Source organism: Hakea prostrata, chromosome 10, assembly GCF_041222555.1.
Source record: "Hakea prostrata isolate BN-2017 chromosome 10, UWA_Hpros_2, whole genome shotgun sequence".
NCBI classification, from domain to species: Eukaryota; Viridiplantae; Streptophyta; class Magnoliopsida; order Proteales; family Proteaceae; genus Hakea; species Hakea prostrata.
In genome coordinates, this window is record NC_142609.1 from 7,209,761 (window position 1) to 7,228,403 (window position 18,643).

Here is an 18,643-nt window from a genome sequence, read left to right on the forward strand (position 1 = left end):
GACATGAGAGCTTTCTGCCCATTATATGTGGATGACCCTTAGGGTTAAGGGAAAGCGTAGTCCGAGTTTATTGGAGCCATATCATACGTTGACTCTAGATATGGAAGGATACTGAACCAAAAAGGCGAGAAGCATACGATGAGGTATTTGAATCTAGAATGATGTGACTAAGTAGAAGAGTTTGTATTTGGCTAGGCAATACCCTGACACATGCTAGTTCTCATACCAACGGTCGTAGTGAGAGAGTGTAGCCTTAATCCCCAACCATGGTCGATGATTGGACTGTTATCCACTTATCCCCATACATTGGTCGTGACGCTCAAGATCGGTGATACTTTGTGAGAGGTCTGTGTGAGAATATGTAGAGGAGGCTGGTGTACATCTTAGTGCGTATCTACCTAGATAGAGACTGACATTGGTTTGAGTATAGGAACTTTATTACATTGCATTTGCATAATCATGCTACTAAATATTATATCAACATATTGATTTACTTTATGGTTGAATGAAAGATATGCATAATTATATGAATTACTCACTAAGTTCTTCAGAACTTATCCTTTTTGTGGCTTGTTGTTTTTAGATGTCTATACAGGTGAAGAAGAGATCCAGAGCTCAAGTTTAGAGGTATTTCTCATTGATTATACAGCTGAAAAAAGAAAAAAAGAAAAAGAAAAAAGAATTGACTATGGCTCGTGGTATGATCCAAGTACCAGTGTGGAGTACTATTACGGCCTTAATCAACAATAATAGGAGACGATTCATTTGACATTGGGACTACAAGCTAGACATTAACCCAAAGTTGTAAGTGTACAAACATTTACAGAAGAAGGCGAAACATTAGAAAAAATTAGATTTCTGCCTTAGTTTATTCTTTCCAGTTCATTTACCCTTCGAGGATTAGTTTTATTAGATTTCACTTCGCTTCCGCTTGTTATTTGTGATCCTTCTGAAATCTTTTATTCTTTAATGGTAAAACATTTGATTTATTATTACTCATGATAATGTTATTACGTGGAATGGTGTGTGATGTGATTCGAAACCAGATCTTTTGACTGTGAATCACTCCCTCAGTATTCAGGTAAATGGATTCCGGCTATGTAGATGTGACAATATCAACAAAGCATTACTTCTAAAACAGGGATGTGAAGCTCTTCAGTGAACCTAATTCTTTTTGGGCTACCATTCTCAAGGCCAAATACTTCTCCAAATCAAGTGTTTTCAAAGCGAATTAATTAGGTCAATTACCGTAGAAGTAAAACGAAACTAATTAATTACCAGCACAACTCATAAACTATCTACATGATGGTTACCATCAGAAACAGAGAGGAAGAAGAAGAAGATCAGAAACAGAGAAGAAGTAGATCAATCTTCCAATTTAGCCCCTTTCTTTGTAAGGAAAACATCCGTAAGAACCGACTTTGACTGCAGTGATGCCCTCAGCAAATCCAGACCCTGTTCACACAATAAATCTCAACCTAGAGAGAAGAAGAAGAAGAAAAAAAATCTATCAAATCAAAACACACTTGAGTTTGTGTATTTGTGTGAATTTAAGTACCTCTTCCATGCCCAGACGAACGGCCCTGTCTTCCAAGACGCTGATGTCCTTGATTTCGTACTTAATAAGATAGGTAATACCAGAGATAGTAGACATTGGCGTCACCTCCAGATCATCAGTAATCATGTAAGTCACCGCCTCTTTCACGTATCCTCTTCTTCTACCACCACCGCTTTCTTCTCCAACTGTGGAAGGACCGCCAGCATCCGCCACCGTCGAGCTTACTTCGTCAACGAAAAAAATCTGTGTCATCATCTTCCCTCCACAGCAACCACACTTAGCCCCCTGAATATTGCTCACATAATTCTTGCACTGATTTATAGGGTTAATATGACCGAAAGAAGGAGAAACAGAAAAAGTACTAGGGTTATGACCGAAAGAAATATTATGATGACCGAAAGGAATATTATGATTTTCATTCCGATCACACCGATAATAGGTCGGCTTCACCGGCTGGCTGCTCTCCGACTTGCTATTATTGGCTTTGCCACCATTCTGGATAAGCAGCGTTTGCGCTGGATTACCAGCAGAACCAATCTGGGGTTCAAGAAGCAAGGATTTATCCACTTTGGGTTGCATGTAAAGCTTATCCAGGTTTCCGACACTGGAATAAAGATTGCCGATGCATCCAGTGGTTGTTTGGGTTGGGGTAAGGAGCCTGATTACGGTGCCGAGTGGCAAGGTGAGGAGGCTGAAGAGGAAATCCACAGAATCCTTTCCTGCTTCGGCGAAGAGGACCTTGTTTCTCTTCTTGTCCACCAGAAGCTTTAAGCTCATTTCAGTTGCCATATGTCGTCCGTTAATTTCATGAATCCTTTTCTTCTTCTTCTTCTAACTTGATCGAATGTAGGCGAACACCAGAGGAGATATCTTTATGTAAACCTATTTGGGGCGTGGGACCTTTTTCAGTTCTTTCGACAATTAAAACGCACAAATTAAATTCATGTGTCGGTATCATCTTTTTTTTGGGTAGTGTCGGTATCACTTACACCAACAATTACACGAATTTATAGTTTGTGTATGCGCTCCGTAAGTTGAGGCTCTTTTTGGTATCAATTATCATTGTAAATTATGAAAAAAAAATTTGTTATTTTAAATTGTTTGGCATTTATTCTTAATTTTATTTTTATTTAAAGTAATAGAAAAAACTCCAAAATCCATAATGAACTTTTTGTCCATTATGGATTATGATGAGAATTTCATTATCTTCATTTGTGTAAGTTTACTTAAAGTTTTGTAAGTAAGATGAGGGTACAATAGTCAATACACATTCTTTTATAACAACCATACTTTTTCTTTCTTTTCTCACTTGTTTACTATCATTTTTTAACAATTTTTTTTATCTTGACACGAAACTTATTTTTCATTTCATAATTTATTTTCGATAAAATTCACCAAACCATTTTTCATTCTTGACCAATAATGAATTCTTGTATTTATTTTAAATAGGCATAATAGAGAATGAGAATTGATACCAAAAAGAGCCTGAGCTACTTTGGATTTCTCGCCGGAAATCGTTGTTTACCTATTTCTGCAGGTTCCAAATGAGTCTTAGATGTTTCTAGTGTCACATCCTCCCAGCCGGTACCCTATCTGGCATACCCGAGAGTGTGATCCACAGCCCGAAGATCAGGTATCGAGTAATCAACCTCCCACATAAACAATAACATAATCATGAACAATAATAATAAAAGTGCGGAAGATAAATCATAGATCCAAATAAGGAAAGAATGAATCATATATAACTCAGAGTACTAGATATAATCAGAGTGTCTAAATCAGATAAGTAAAGTGAGGCGAAATCTCACTCTACAACCAGCGGAAAAGTAGTTCTAAAAGAGAATAAGCAAGATAAAATCTAATCCCAATAGCAGGTACAATAGGTAACTAAATTGTTCTCAACTTTATAGACAACATCCCTATAAGTATAAATCTCATAAACAGCACAAGGGCGCTTCCACTCTATGGTCGGACTAAGCATCGTACGGAGCATAACCACTCGCGGGATCTTCAGTGTAATTGTTGTAACCGCAATCACCTTCCTGGAGATATGCCTCTTCTCCTTGCGCTTCTTCGTACGAGCCGTCATGATATTCAGAACCTGTAGAATAGTCTAACAAACATTGTACAATAAAGGAATGAGTTTCAAAGAAACTCGAAGAAGGCGATTAAATCCATAATAACATAAATGGCAGGATTTCGGAACAAACATAAATGCAATATGGTATGAAACAAACAATGAATGTATGAATCTAACTCTACATATGCTTGGTCTCTATTGCGAGACATGCTTTAAGTCATAGCACCGTACTTCTTTAGGAAGGTCTCAATCACTCATCATCAGTTGGTAATGGGTCCGGCATCCCTCGGGACATTCCATGGCTGGGGGTATAGGTCACCACTCTCTCACATAACCATTGGTCTAAGTACCGGCACATGTCAGGGTAAAGCCTAGCCAAATGCAAGTCTTCTACTTGGTTACATCAAGTCAGATCCAGATACGTCCATTCCTTGTCCCTGACGATCCTTTCCGGTATCCTTCACACTAGAGTCCTCATAGTCCCTAACTACGGACTCATCAACCCTACTGGTCATCCACATATGGTAAACGGGAAGCTCTCACGTCCTCTCACGGGTTTGTTACCGGTCTTAAGCGCCCGTGAGCCCAAGTCCATCCATATGCAACCCTACCAATAAATGGCCCCCACAATGTGATTCATGTTCTCTCACGGGTTGGTTACCGGTCTTGAGCGCCCATGAATCCCCATTGCTACCACGGGTCGTTCGGTCTCAATACCCCTCCGATTAGGGTCTGACATAACGGGACATCCTAGCCCAACACTACTAGACAGTCCTAGATATGTCATCCAACAGTTTAGGAAGGTGTCCAGAGGGCATCTCCGGAAACATCCCATAATATTCCCGTAGTTGTCCAAGGACAGAAGTGTCAAAATGACATCTCTCCTTTCCAAACCATACTTAAGCATACACAAGCATCAATTCATAACATCACATATATGGTAACTTCATATATGGAAAGAAATCAATAATTACAATCACTTTGTATATAACTGGTAGGTAAATCATACATGAGTCAATTCAATATAAATAAGTAATGCTACTGATATCAAAACAGTACCACAGTAGTATAACATTATAAGAATCTAATTAAAGAAATAACTTAACAAGATTCAAATATAGAAACTAGGATATGCAATTTATGTTGTTAAAGAAGTAACCATCCTTACCTTTTATAACTCGCAAAGGAATCCTAAGAAATCAAGTAAGATCTTGACAAACTTGAGAAGAAGGTCCTAAACAAGTGTATACAACATATTAGGAAAGATCCCTAACAGAAAAGATACCAAAACATCCAAAACAGACCAATTCTGGGAGTTGCTTTGTACTCATTGGTCGAGTGGATTGGTCGATCGGTCCAATCGACCAATCGATCGACCAATGCGAGACGATAGCCTATAAAATCAGAGTTTTGAGATATAAAATCCGAATTTGGTGGTTCAAAAGGGTACTAATCAAGGGGTAAACTACATTAGTAGTATCCTAACATATAGGGGATCTCAAAACACTAATCAAATCAAGTCATCAAGATACAAATTAGGAAACAAAAAGTTACCATAATTAGATCAATCATGGTTCTTGAAGAATTCAAGATAGAAATCAAAGACAAGAACAATAGGAGAATGAATCATTGATTCAAGTAAAGGTATCATGAGAAGCATACTTAGATCTTCAAGAAAATAGACCTAAGAGCATAAATCTAAATAAGGAAACAAAACCTACCATATATGTAATTATCATGATTCATGAAGAAAACATGGTATGGTAGAAGAGAAACAACTAGAGATTGATAGATCATGGATCATGAAAAGAAAACACAACAATTGACTACTAACATGATCAATATAGTAGATCCAAGGAGATCAGAATTCAAATCAAAAGATAAACAAAGACTAGATCATGATTTGATCATGATTCCTTCAAAAGCTTGCAATGATCATGGTTAAGATCATTGCTTCAGCCATTAATCCTTAGGAAGATCATGAGAGACAAGTCCAGAGATGTTTGCAACAGAGAATGCAGCATCTCCTCTACTGTCTCAACTCAAAAAGGAAAGAAAAACAGAGATGGGGGAGAAGAAGAGAGTGTAGACATACCTTTGATGCAAAAGGAAGAGTTTTGACGAAGATCCGTCAAGAAAACACCAAGGATGCAAGGGAGATGACTTGCAGAGGTCTTTGGTTCGTTCCAAAGAGTTTGGAGGCAGAAAATACGAAGTAGACTCGAGATTGGACTTAAATAGAGCAAGCAAGACCTAATTGCCAAAGACAGCACCCATTGGTCGAGTGGATTGGTCGACTGGTCCAGTCGACCAATCAGTCGACCAATGCGAACAGCAATTCCAAAACAGGGAATTGAAGACCCAGATCAAATCCAATCCTAAAGAGGTTTTGCACACATATCAAGTGACTTACCTAATAGGTAGAAATGCCTTCAAACCATGATAGAGAGCACTCCAAGTCCATCAACTAATCCGATCTTCATCAAGATTCAGTTTCCATAAATAGAACTTCATCATCAACTCTCATGGATTCAAAGCCAGACACCAAGTCCTCCACTGGGATGGCCCAAAGCTGACTTCTTACTTTACTTCGGGTCACTGGACCTACAAATAACAAGGTTTCCGGGTCAAGGTTAGGGCTGGGTTTTACATCTAGACACTATTATTTACCTTTGGTTTCGTTTCAATTCCCGATGGAACCATTAGGTGTCCCCTCCCGAGAGGGTTTTTGATTTTTTTATTTCAACAACTGGGTACAGGGTTTAGAGCTTTGAATGACAGTAATAGTTTTTTTTGTTGAACCCTGTTTATGCAAGCCTTTCTTGTCTTCTCCATCTACAGCTTCTTGATTTATTGGTGTTGTGATTATTGTTTTTTTATTCTCTAGTCTTTGTGATTGTCTTCCACATTTTCTTTCTTCTGTATTTTGGAAGTTTTCTTGTCTTCTTCTCTACAGGTGTCTTAAAGGTATAGTGTAGTAGTTACTGCTTTGGTATGCTAGTTGTGTGGTTTTTCTTTGGTAAATAGCACTTCATTCAGTGAACTGAAGAAAGTACAGACACAACTATATGAATACACAAAGTTCGAACCGAACCAAGGAGCAGAAATTGACCAAACTGTCGTACATGCAATAGACAGGGTAGGCTAAGGGTTGGATCAAGCCCAAAATGGGTCACGCCCAAAGAACCCTTAGAACAAAAACTATAGCAACTACAACACCAAAGAAACACCCACAGAGGGGGACATAATACACGCCACAAGGGAGGACATACAACACGCCACATAGAGCGGACATACAACACGCCTCAAGGACGGACAGAAAACTCACGCAGTTGTTGCGATGGTAGCATCAAAAGTGCGGAGAAGGTTCGGACCTGCCATTCAGCTCTGCCTTAGAGGCGTACCTGTCAAGCTCGCCGCAGAAGAACTTGTACCCAGAGCTGGAGTTGTTCTGCGGTGTGCACCAAAGAACACTGCAACCAGATAATTGATTTGTTATTTGATAACGAAAAAAAAGGAAAAAAAGTACTGCAACCAGATCTACTGTAAGAACAATCAGATCTAAGGGGAAACCCAGATCTGGTTATTTAAGTGGAGACGGGAGAGAGGGAAATAGAGACGGGAAAGGGGGAAAAGATAGGAAAGAGGATCAGAGGAGAAGAAATAGAAGATCCGAGGAGGAGAGAAGCCGCAGAGGCGGGAGGTGGAAGCAGCGAGAGAAGGCGGGAGCAGGAGAGAAGGCGGGAGCAGGGAGAGAAGGCGGAAGCAAGGAAAGAAGGCGGGAGAGGGAAGCAGGTAGGAGGCGGGAGAAGGAGCAGGGGAGGTGGAGAGACTGCATAGGCAAATCTCTTCGCCTCAAACGGCGGTCGAGTTGGCTTTGTTTAGTGGGAGAAAGAAAGAGAGAGAGGAGACAGAAAGAGAGGTCACATTATGGATTTGATTGTTAGCAGGAGCTGGAGTTGTTCTAGTTGTGTGGTTGGTGTCCATGTTTCCTTTCTTTATCTTTTCTTTTTCGTTTATTGTCATACTTTAAGCTTACTTTGGGGGTTTTCCATAGCGTCTTGCAAGTTGTTGTCTGCCACCATCATGGCGACTCCATAGGAATCAGGTGAACGTTTTGAACTAGATATCTTTATTCCGGCAACAAACAACACTGTTTTGGAACCTTACCTCAATAGATGGGAAATGAATAGTGAGTATGTTGTTATTGGCACGATTTTTACTTCTATAAGGATTGGAGTTTCAACTGTGGCTTTATCTCTAAACAGAGCTTGGAATATCCGCCGTGACCTTGAGGTTTCCCAGGTTGGTCCCTACCTGTATCTTATACAGCTCGCAAACACAGAGGAAATGGAGGTAGAACTCAACCAAGGGCCTTGGTAATAAAAAATCACTTGCTCCTACTAAAGAAGTGGATTCCAAGTATCCTAGTCAAGGAAGTGGTTTTCGATTTCTACGATATTTGGGTTCATGCTTCAAACCTCCCTCCTGATTTGCAGAATTCAGAGATGGCGGCACTAATAGGAAACAAACTGGTTACGTTTAAGAGGTTTAAACCTCATAATCAGCTTAGAAATCTTGAACGGCCACTTGAGATTCGTATTTCCCGTTCCTCTCAATTACCAATCAAGCCAGGCATTCGGATGTTCAAAGCAAGAGATGAAGAGATATGGGTTGACCTGCAATATTAAAAATTACCTTCAATCTGCTACTTCTGTGGTCACTTCGGACATGAGGGTAGAAATTGCATGCTTAGGCTTAATCTTGATAATGGAGGTTTTCCTATTTTTGAAGGTATTTCAGATTTGCACTGTGGGGAAATATGTAGTGTTTCTTTTGGAGACTGGATCAAAGTAGGAAGTAATTCCAATCGGCCTCCTAGAGAGGAAGTTCGCAAGTTGCTGGCTAAAATTTCTTTGATTGAATTGAGGCTGCTAATGCCCCTAGTAGATAAAAACTCTCCTGTACATCTTCAACCATAAATTATTCAATTTGCGAAGGACCTTTTAACAGTCCCGGCGGATCTGCTGGAGATTATGCAACCATGTCGGTTTCCGCTGAATGGCACCGAAAGAGGAAACTCCAATCTCAGGGGAATCTATGGGTCAAGTGGATGGGCCTCAATTTAATAATCAAAGCCCACTCCAAAATTGGGTTGTCAATCATGAACATAGCCAATTGAATTCCATTCCTACAATTGGGCCCAATGTCCATACGAGCATCCAAAAAGGTCAGGCCCCAAATTTAAATATTCTTCCTCTGAACCCTCTTGTTCTTTCTGACTCCCAACCAATTTCTGATCTAAACTATCTATCCAGCCTTGGTTCTTCTCCCCACCGAGACCCTGCTAGTGACAGTTCTTTCATACATGCTAGCAGTGAGGCCCTTCCCTCTGATTACCCCAATCCACCTCTCATTTTCTCATCTTCTTTCCAATCTTTAACTCCTCCTTCACCCAGCTCTGAGTGCCTAACTGATTCACCTTCATCCCACCCAATCTCTAGAGTGAACTCTCTGAATGCTATGGCTAGTGAACACCTTCTCTCTTCCTCATGTACGAATGTGATCCTTGAAGAAGGTGAATTTGTTCAAAATCCTGTTACTTTATCTAATTCTGAGAATTTACCTCTTTCTGTTAGAACAACAAGCCCACTTGAAGCTCAAAGTCCTTCAATTGCCATTACTATGTCTTAGCCTATCATTATAAGGACTTCTCATATCATCCAGAATATAGGTCCTCGTGTATGGATTGAGGAAATTCATTCTCCTGAAACCAACTCATATGAGGCAATACCTACACCCTCAAGAAAAAGGGACCTTGACCCTGAGGCAGAACAAGTCACTACATCTCTTAAAAAAAATGAGTCTGGAGGATTCTAAGGAGCGTGGCTTCAATAGAGCAAAGCAACCTAGTAGTCTTAATGGACTTGCCCGACGAGCAATGGGCAGATCCCCGAGCAGATTTAGGGCTATTATACGATACCGGGACATTTTTTTATCTTCTTTTGAAAGGGTGAGGCAGGCTGCCCTTAATCAGCCCCCACAGTCATCATGAAACTCCTAAGTTGGAACTGTCAGGGGATTGGCCCACCCCTGACACAACAGTACCTGCATAAATTATGCAGGAAAAGGAGGCCTAGCATAGTATTGTTGATGGAAACCAAAAAAGGAGATTCTGACATTTATAGACTTGCTAGGAAACTTAATTTTGATGATTTCTTCTCACTGGATTCTATTTGGTAACTCAAGGGGTATTGGAATTCTCTGGGATGGTAATGTTTCCCTCACTATCTTATTTAGTTCTTCACATATTGTAGATATGCTTATACATGTTTATTCTTCTAATGCAAATTTTAGACTTACACTGGTATATGGACATCCCTAGGTAGAGCACCGAGATAGAGTTTGGGATGAAGTTGCACACTTGGGTACCTCTGTAAGTAGTCCTTGGCTTATTCTTGGTGATTTTAATGAGATTCTATGTAATGAGGAGAAATGGGGTGGGAGACCAAAACCCCAAAGCCAAATGGATAGCTTTAGAAGGGCAATTGAGAGTTGTGATCTATTGGAGGTTAAATGCACCGGACCTAAATTCTCTTAGTCAAATAAAAGACAAGGCATGGACTTGATTAAGGAATGTCTGGATCGGGCTTTTGTTAATTTGGAATTTCTTCACTTATATGGGGGAATTCAGGGTCATCGGTTGGCCATAGTGGGATCGGACCACTCCCCTTTGGAGGTCACCCTTCACCCACCCAAACGTAGACCTATGAGATTCCATTATGAAACCAAATGGGAGGATCATCAAGATCTCTCCCTTCAAATAAATCTTAGTTGGAATGGATCCCTCTCTGGTTCCTCCATGTTCCAGCTCCACCAAAGGATTAGACACTATTCTAAATCCCTTAGGATTTGGAGCAAAGCCACATTTAGGATGCATCCCTAGAAATTGCAAATCTCACTTGCCTGATTGAAGTATGCCAACAAAAACTCCCTTCTGAAAGCACTGCCCTTGAAGAAATGGAACTCAAAAAACAATTAGAAGTCCAACTTTTGGTGGAAGAAAAATTATGGTGTCAAAGATCCCGAGTTCTATGGTTAAAGGAAGGTGATCAAAACACTAGCTTCTTTCATGGTGCTACCGCTAATAGAAGGCAGAAAAACACCATCCACAGATTAAAGAATAGTAACGGGCACTGGCTTAAGGAGGATCACTTGATTCATAATGAAATCTGCACTCACTTCTCTTCCATCTTTACTTCATCCTCCCCCATTCCCCCTCAGAACTTTCTGATTAGTATTCCCACATGCATTATAGCTTCAGATAATGCTACCCTCTGCAGGCCCTTCACCTATGATGAAATAGAAAAGACCCTCTTTCAAATGAAAGGAACCAAGGCTCCTGGTATAGATGGCCTTCCTGCTAGATTTTTCCAAAAGCACTGGGACATTGTTGGTCTTGACTTAGTGAAGGGGGTCCAACATTTTTTCAATGGGGGGTTTTATGCTCAAGAGCCTGAATAAAATTGTGATCTCCCTAGTCCCAAAAAGCATAGCCCACAAGAGATGTCTCATTTTCGACCCATTAGTTTGTGCACTACTCCTTACAAAGTCATTGCAAAATGTCTAGCTTTTAGACTCAAACCCATTTTGGGCTCTATTATTAGCCAGACTCAGAGTGCCTTTGTTCCAGGTAGAGCCATCTCAGATAATATCTATTTGGCTCATGAATATCTGCACTTTCTTAAGAAATCCAAATCTAAGAAGGGATACATGGCTCTTAAGCTTGACTTGTGTAAAGCATATGACAAATTGGAGTGGTCTTACATTGAACACACTTTAAAGAGAATGGGATTTGTTGTTTGTGTAGTTAATCTGGCTTGTCATGTAATTTGGATGGTTGTTAATGAATGAGAACGTCAGTGCCTCTTAATCTGATTTTGTTGGAAATCTTAGCACAAGTCTGCTATAATGATTCGATGTCTGCAATTACTCATTTCTGTGATGTCATATTATTGATGCACCAAGTGATGTTTCAAGCTCTGGAGAACCTGGGAAAAATTGGATCAATGTGAGAGTTTTAGGATTTTAGAATTGGTTGAATGAGAACCTTGAGACTTACACATTAGGGGTCCCCATTTGGGTGTTTCCAAGAACTCTGTGCATTGTGAATATTGACTGAGGTTTGACCCCTTCCCTTCCCCAAAAGAATAATGCTCCGCTATTTTGGGCCACCTAGTAACTAGGAATATGCATGCAACCCATGTGTATTTTTGAAGTCAACAGTGGCCTGGAATATGAGCACATATATCATGAAAAAAAAAAAAAAAAAAAAAAAAAAAAGAAAGAAAGAAAGAAAGAAAAGAGAGAAAGAAAGAATAGTGCTCGACTGATTTGGGCTGCCTAGTAACCAGGAATATGCATGTAACCCATGTGTATTTTTGACGTCAACAGTGGCTTGGAATATGAGCATGCAAGGCACTCTTGTTTGTGATCTTGTTGAGTCATCGGGTATCTTCATCACAAATGAGCGGTATTCGCGTAAAAAGGCAGGATGACAACATGATATAAAAAAAAATTAAAAAAAAAAAAGCTTCATAAAGAATAAGTTTGGGGGTCAAATGCTCTAAATGGTATGCATCAAGTTCTTGGGGGTGTAAAAGGATATGGGTCCCTAATTAATGGAGAGGTAATCATTTGGTTAACATATTAGATCAATGAACTAAACTTGAGGATCATGATTCAGCTGGACTAGGGTACTCTGGGGCAAGATTCTTAACTTTCACACACACACTTGCGAGCATCCTGATGAGTAAAGTAAGACATCTAAGAGTTATTGGCCAGACGTGTTGGATCAAAAAAAAAATTAGAAAGATTGAGAGGCAACTTCTATCTTACACTATCCTATTGCATGATTAAGCCAAGTTATCTACTTTTCTTTTCTTTTGATCTCTTAATGCTTTCATTAATAGTTAGTTGGTATTTTCACTTGTCTTTATTGTTCGAGGTCAAGCAATGTCTTAAGTTTGGGGGTGTGATAACTCTATGAAATAGAGTTAAGATTGGTAACTTTATACTTGAGATGGCTTGATTTAGGAGTGTTTTGTCTTTGTTTTAGTGATAGTATTCATTAGATGTTGTCTTATTTAGTCTTAACATGTTGCATCTTGTTTAGTTCATTATTGTCACTCTTACATGAATTTCTCTTCAGATTTGTGGATGAATTTGATTATTTCTCTTTCTTTTTGAAAAATGTAGGTAAAGAGCCATAATAGGAGAAGAAGCTGTCCTCTAACTTTGTTGTGATTTTTGCTGCAGCATTGCCACAGCAACGGAGCAGAATATTCTCAGATCCAATTCAAATGGAATTGACCAGAAAGGGCTAACATAAGTGGACAATATTCTTGTAAATACATGATGGTTCTCAGCCCTTGATCTCAGGAGGAATGTTCTAATCCTATGGCCAGGTTCTACCCTAATGATTGAATACATTTATAGAGAAAAGAGAGACAAAAGAGGAGAAGGAGGCAAAGGAGTACATAGCAACACACGGCTGAGAGGAGAGAAGATAGAACCAAGGCTGGTCTCATGCGGAAGCAAGGAGAGCTGCTAGAGAAGAAGGCTAGAGTTCATGTGGAAGCATTGAAGCTTTAGCTTCTTTTCATTCTTATAAACTTATCTTCTCATCTTCTAGCTTTATGTTAACAATAACTAGTGTTGTGTTTTTAATGTCTTTTATGGGCTAAACTTGTGTTGTGTTGGGATGATAGAAGTACTTAACCTGAATTTTGATATGCATTTATCATGTGTTCTTTAGTTTTATTACAATACAACTTGTTGTCAAGGAATTCAACATGATATATATTGATTAATATCGGTTCTTGAAGAATCTTTCATGAACGATTATTATGATTGAGTTAGTTGGAAAGTTAATGCAGTCTAGATGTTTGTTGAATTGGGTGAGTTAGCATAACCTTTAATTAGTTTGTGTTAATTAGTAGGTTGGGTAGGAATACCCAATTACCTCACATTACATTGATTGGATTGGGTTTAAATTGCATTCATATTTCAATTCTTCATAGGAATATGCAGATGTTGATTTAGGATGCTAGCTAATGTGTATTGGAAAATACCATATTGCCATTCATTCCAAATTCTTGATATATTTTGGGGTTGTAGTATTACTTTAGTATTTGCATTATACAATTCAGGGGAGGGGAAACTTGATTCCCAACACTCTTTTCACTCACTAAGTTCTCTGTATTGCTTAATCTCCATTTTAGTTCCTTAGTTTTATTACCTGTCATTTGGTTATTTAGTTAGTCAATCACAAATCAACCTTGTTAATCTCGTTTAAATCAATTCTACTTTTACATTGAAAGTTAATGATAGAATTCTCCGTGGGATCGATACTCTACTTATCATTTATTACTTGATTGCAACACGTGCACTTGCGTAACATCTTGGTACACAAGCAACACCCATCCTATCTTTTGAATAGACTTGAAATTTGCTAGTCTTGTGTCTATTAGAATTAGTATTTCTTTATATATGCTGCTGTATTCATGTCTTATATATTAATCTTGTTATATTACTGTTGTTTGTCTTGTTTACATATATACTGTGTTGATTATGAATGTTATGTATTGATGATGGTTAGTATATGGTTCTGATGGAAGAGGTATCTCTTTTGGGATATCTTAGCTTGGGATATCAGAAGGCTGTGGAATGGGACACATGCCTGCTGATGTCTCCAGCACTGTCATGACTGTTTGATGACATTATTAGGTAGAGTCTAGAATTGCATGGCTAGGTACCCCACATGCTACTACCCTTTCGGTAGGGGGATTGAAACTGAGTGACCCGTGATGACAATGATGTGACGTTGGTCCACTGTTAGTCATATAAATGGTAAGGTTGCATATGTTAGGGTTGGGCTCATGGACGTCCAAGGAACGGACTGGGTGTTGTGAGGAGTTATGAGAGCATCCACCCCAATAATATGTGGATGACCATAGGGTTAAGGAGTGGAGTCCAACAGCGGTAGCCAGTCCATGAGGATTCTCTCTCCTAGGTTGCGAAGGATACTAAACTGAGTTGGTTGGTGCCATAGGGGATGTATCTGGACTTCATGTAGACATGTAACCAATATGACCTTGCATTGGATTAGAAACCCCGACATGTGCCAGTACTCATTACCAATGGTCGTGGTAAGAGAGTGTTGACTTATCCCCAGCCATGGAGATGAGAGCCAGGTGTGGACTTTCCCTTTTTCCCAAGATCCCTACAGAGGTAACCAGTCCTTGCCGGATCAGAGCGACTAGACCTACCCAAAGGAGGGCTAGTGTATATCTTAAAGCATGTCAACTGTTAGAGACCAGCATAGTTAGAAATCATAGTATCATTCATGCTTTGCATTCATTCATATTATTTGTGCATTTTGGCATTGTTGGATAATTGATGGGATTTATGATTGTTTCTTACTGAGTTCTTTAGAACTCACGCCTTTATTTTGTATATGTTTATTAGCCTGCACAGAAGAAGGAATTGTACAGGAAGATGGACTGGTTTCCTATGAAGGAACCATCCCGTATGAAGAGGATGTGGCACCATCAGTGGGAAATGGAGATAGCCTGTGCGGGAGCTCCTGCGGGTGCATGGAGTGCGCTTATCGCACCTATTGATGGTCAGAGACGGAAGGTGGTTAGAAAGTTTGATCAGTGAAACTTGAGTCTAAGTTTATAGCCTAGAAAAAGGAAACTGGAAAGAAACTGATATAACTCTTTTGTTTACTTCCGCTGAACTCGTATTCGTTTTATTTATTATTCTTTCCTTTTATTATTGTTATTGGAGTATTTGGACTCTTGTAATTCCTTTAATTCATTTATTGAACATTTATTGCTCTTGATTATCTTTATTTGTATTTAATATTGTTGATAGACTAAAACCGTGGATCCTATGACGGATCACTCCCACAGGTTGTCGGGCAGGTAACCGAGACCGGCGGGTGGGGTGTGACACATATAGCCATGAAGTATGCTTGCTACCCCCATACTTTGGATCAGTTCATAAATCATCATGTGAATCTCATATGACATATGCATTAAACATCATGCTATTAAGGTTTACAGTCTAAAGAGACTTCTAATTGACTATAATATTTTCTCCCCCTTTGTCATTAACAAAAAGGAGAAGAAAGCATGGCATGCTCCCCCTACATATGAAGCTCCCCCTAAACATGAGCTTCCCCTTGTACTAAGAACAAGAGAATAGTAGAGAAGAGAAAACATAAGCTTGCATTTCATAACATGTCATTTACATCAATAAGATCAAATGTCATATGTAAAGACAAGTGTTTAACATAAAGAAGATGCAAGAGCTAAAACATCATGACCGGAAATAAGATATGTTCGACTGAAAGAAATAAACTAAAAAATAGCATAGCCAAAAAAACAAACAACTGAAGCTAGTCTTCATCTTCGCTACCCTCTTCTTCATCTCCACTGCCACTGCCACTGCCACTGCCACTGGCCTCAACATCTTCTTCCTCATTTCCTTCCTCATCCTCATCTTCTCCTTCATCGCCTTCCGCTTCTTCAACTACTGGAGCCGGCATAGGAGGAATCTTGAGATGAGTCATCATATGTTGCATCATTGCTGTATGATGAGCTATCATGCCTTCAACAGTATCCATGCGATTACCCATTGAGTCAAAATGGGTATCAAAGTGTTGTTGCAAGGAGGTGAGGCAAGAATCAAGGGCCTGAAATCTCGAATTGGTGGAAGAGGAGTAGGAAGATGGTTGTGGCCCGTGTAATATCCAGCCCTATTCTAACCTTGACCCTGACCCGGATCCACTGTTGTATTCAGGTCCGAGGACCCGAAGCGGTGGAAGAAGAGATTTATGGACCATTCTGATTGATGATCATGATTCGGAGACCGAGCCCATGGACATTGACAATGATACCCCTTGCTTAAATGCATTGTCAGTGTTTAAGGAAAGTCTGCGCATCGGAGAAGATTAATATGGTTGATGTACCAAATGACCTCCTGTGCACAATCCGAAGGTATTCCCCGAAACTAGACTTCTTGATTGAATTGTGGAAGAAAACCTCACTCAATTTGACCTTCTATAGCCTTTCAAATCCCTACTTGAAGTTGCTGTTCTAAACTTGAGTTTTCTGCTGAAATCATCTTGGTCGATCATTTTGGTCGATACCATCGACCAAAAGCATCGACCAAAATGTCCGATCTGCCAAGTTAATGATTCCATGGAATATTCCTTTTCTATTTAATATGACCTCGAGCCTTGAGCCTTTTGCAATCATTTTTCTCACCTGGAAACGTGGGGAGAGCTTCCCAAAGCAGCTCCTTGGTTAGTGTGAAGGGTATCTCATCAAGGACACTTAGTTTATCATTGATTCTTGCCTTCATCTTCTACACTAAGGTAAGACTCTTCATTCCACTCTCTACCCTACCATTTTCTACTCCTTTCTATTGTCATCTTGCTGATGGGACATTTGGAATGGTGCTGCAACCTTGCAACCACCACTCCAAGTGCCTACTCATGCTCAATCCATGATTCCCTTAGCCACTCATTGATGCTAATGCTTATATCTCATGCCTAGCATATGTATTCCATGCTTTACCTATTAACATCATACCATTTGATATCAAACTGAGCTATAAAGTGTATTATGTTCATGTTTAACATTGCCATATGATTCCAATTGAATTTCTATTAGTTCCTCTAACTATTGCATGCTATTACTCATCAATGCAATCAATTCCAACTCATGCCATGATGTTTATCACTTGAACTTGATAGCTCAAATTGGGGCTTTTTAATTAGACCATTGGATGGGTTAATTCCTTGATTTATAGTGTCCTACTACTGTTGTTAAGTATGCCTCCAAGTTCCAGATTGATCCGAACACCGGAAGACTCATTTAGGACCAAAAATCCCCAAAATCCACTATTCTGCCCGAGGACTATTTTGGTCGATCATTTTGGTCGATACCATCGACCAAAGTTGTTGCTGACAGCAACCTTGGTCAGTTTTGACTCGAATGACATCCGATCTTCCCGACTTCTTTTCTAACTTATTATTGATGTTTGTTTAGGGCCTTAACACTTCTATTGGACTATTCTTGGTATTCTCAATTCATCATCAACTCATCCAAGGTAAGGATGGTTATATCCATAAACATATAAGTCATCAAATGTTGAACTATGCTTTATTTAAAGAATGAAGTCCCTAAATTCTTTCAATCATTATGATACTGATACATATGTGTTGGAACAGTAATATTTAAATCTTTATACATTTGTTGTGTTACTCTATCATTTTGATTTGCTTATGTTTATAGTGATTCGTTTCAATATCATGATTTGAGTACTATCATGAATATGCATTGGATGCATGAGAAATGATGAGATTTGATGTGTGATTGCTTACGTATGACTTGGGATTGGAGGGTGTCCTACTGACACTTCTGTCCTTGGGCATCGGAGGGAATAGTATGGGATATTCTCCGATGGTGCCTATCGACACTTTCCTGAGTTATTGGATGACATACATAGGAGTGTCTAGTTGTGTGGCTAGGTTCATCCTTGTCGTGTCAGACCCGAATCGGAAGGGCATTGAGACCGAACAACCCGTGGTAGTGTATGGTTGGATGGGCGCTCTAGGCCGGTAGCCAATCCGGTAGGGGACATAAACCATGCTACGGATACCTGAAAGGGGCCATTTATTGGTAGAGTTGCATATGGATAGACTAGGGCTCACGGGCGCTCAAGACCGGTAACCAATCCATGAGAGGACGTGAGAGCTTCCCGTTTACTATATGTGGATGACCAATAGGGTTGATGAGTCCGAAATCCAGGATTTTGCTGACTCTAGTGTGAAGGATACCGGAAAGGATCGCCGGGGGCGAGGAATGGACGTATCTGAATCTGACTTGACCGATTGAGTAGATGACTTGCATTGGGCTAGGCTTTACTGT

The 18,643-nt window shown here is 39.7% G+C and overlaps 1 protein-coding gene across 1 annotated transcript; it reads right to left on the reverse strand.

Moving 5' to 3' along the window:
• Positions 1-582: 582 nt before the first annotated feature.
• LOC149001779 (uncharacterized) lies at positions 583-2,514 on the reverse strand. The gene is made up of 2 exons (XM_089137874.1): positions 1,559-2,514; positions 583-1,455 (listed from the first exon to the last, which is right to left on the reverse strand). The coding sequence occupies exons 1-2, from the start codon at positions 2,345-2,347 to the stop codon at positions 1,366-1,368; spliced, it is 879 nt and encodes a 292-aa protein (XP_088994000.1). The 5' UTR covers positions 2,348-2,514; the 3' UTR covers positions 583-1,365.
• Positions 2,515-18,643: the final 16,129 nt, after the last annotated feature.

Bases quoted from the DNA above. Each gene is read 5' to 3' on its own strand.
- LOC149001779 (XM_089137874.1), bottom strand. From the start codon at position 2,347: ATGGCAACTGAAATGAGCTTAAAGCTTCTGGTGGACAAGAAGAGAAAC. The intron at 1,456-1,558 runs GTACTTAAATTC...TTGTGTGAACAG, and splicing joins TTCGTCTGGGCATGGAAGAG to GGTCTGGATTTGCTGAGGGC.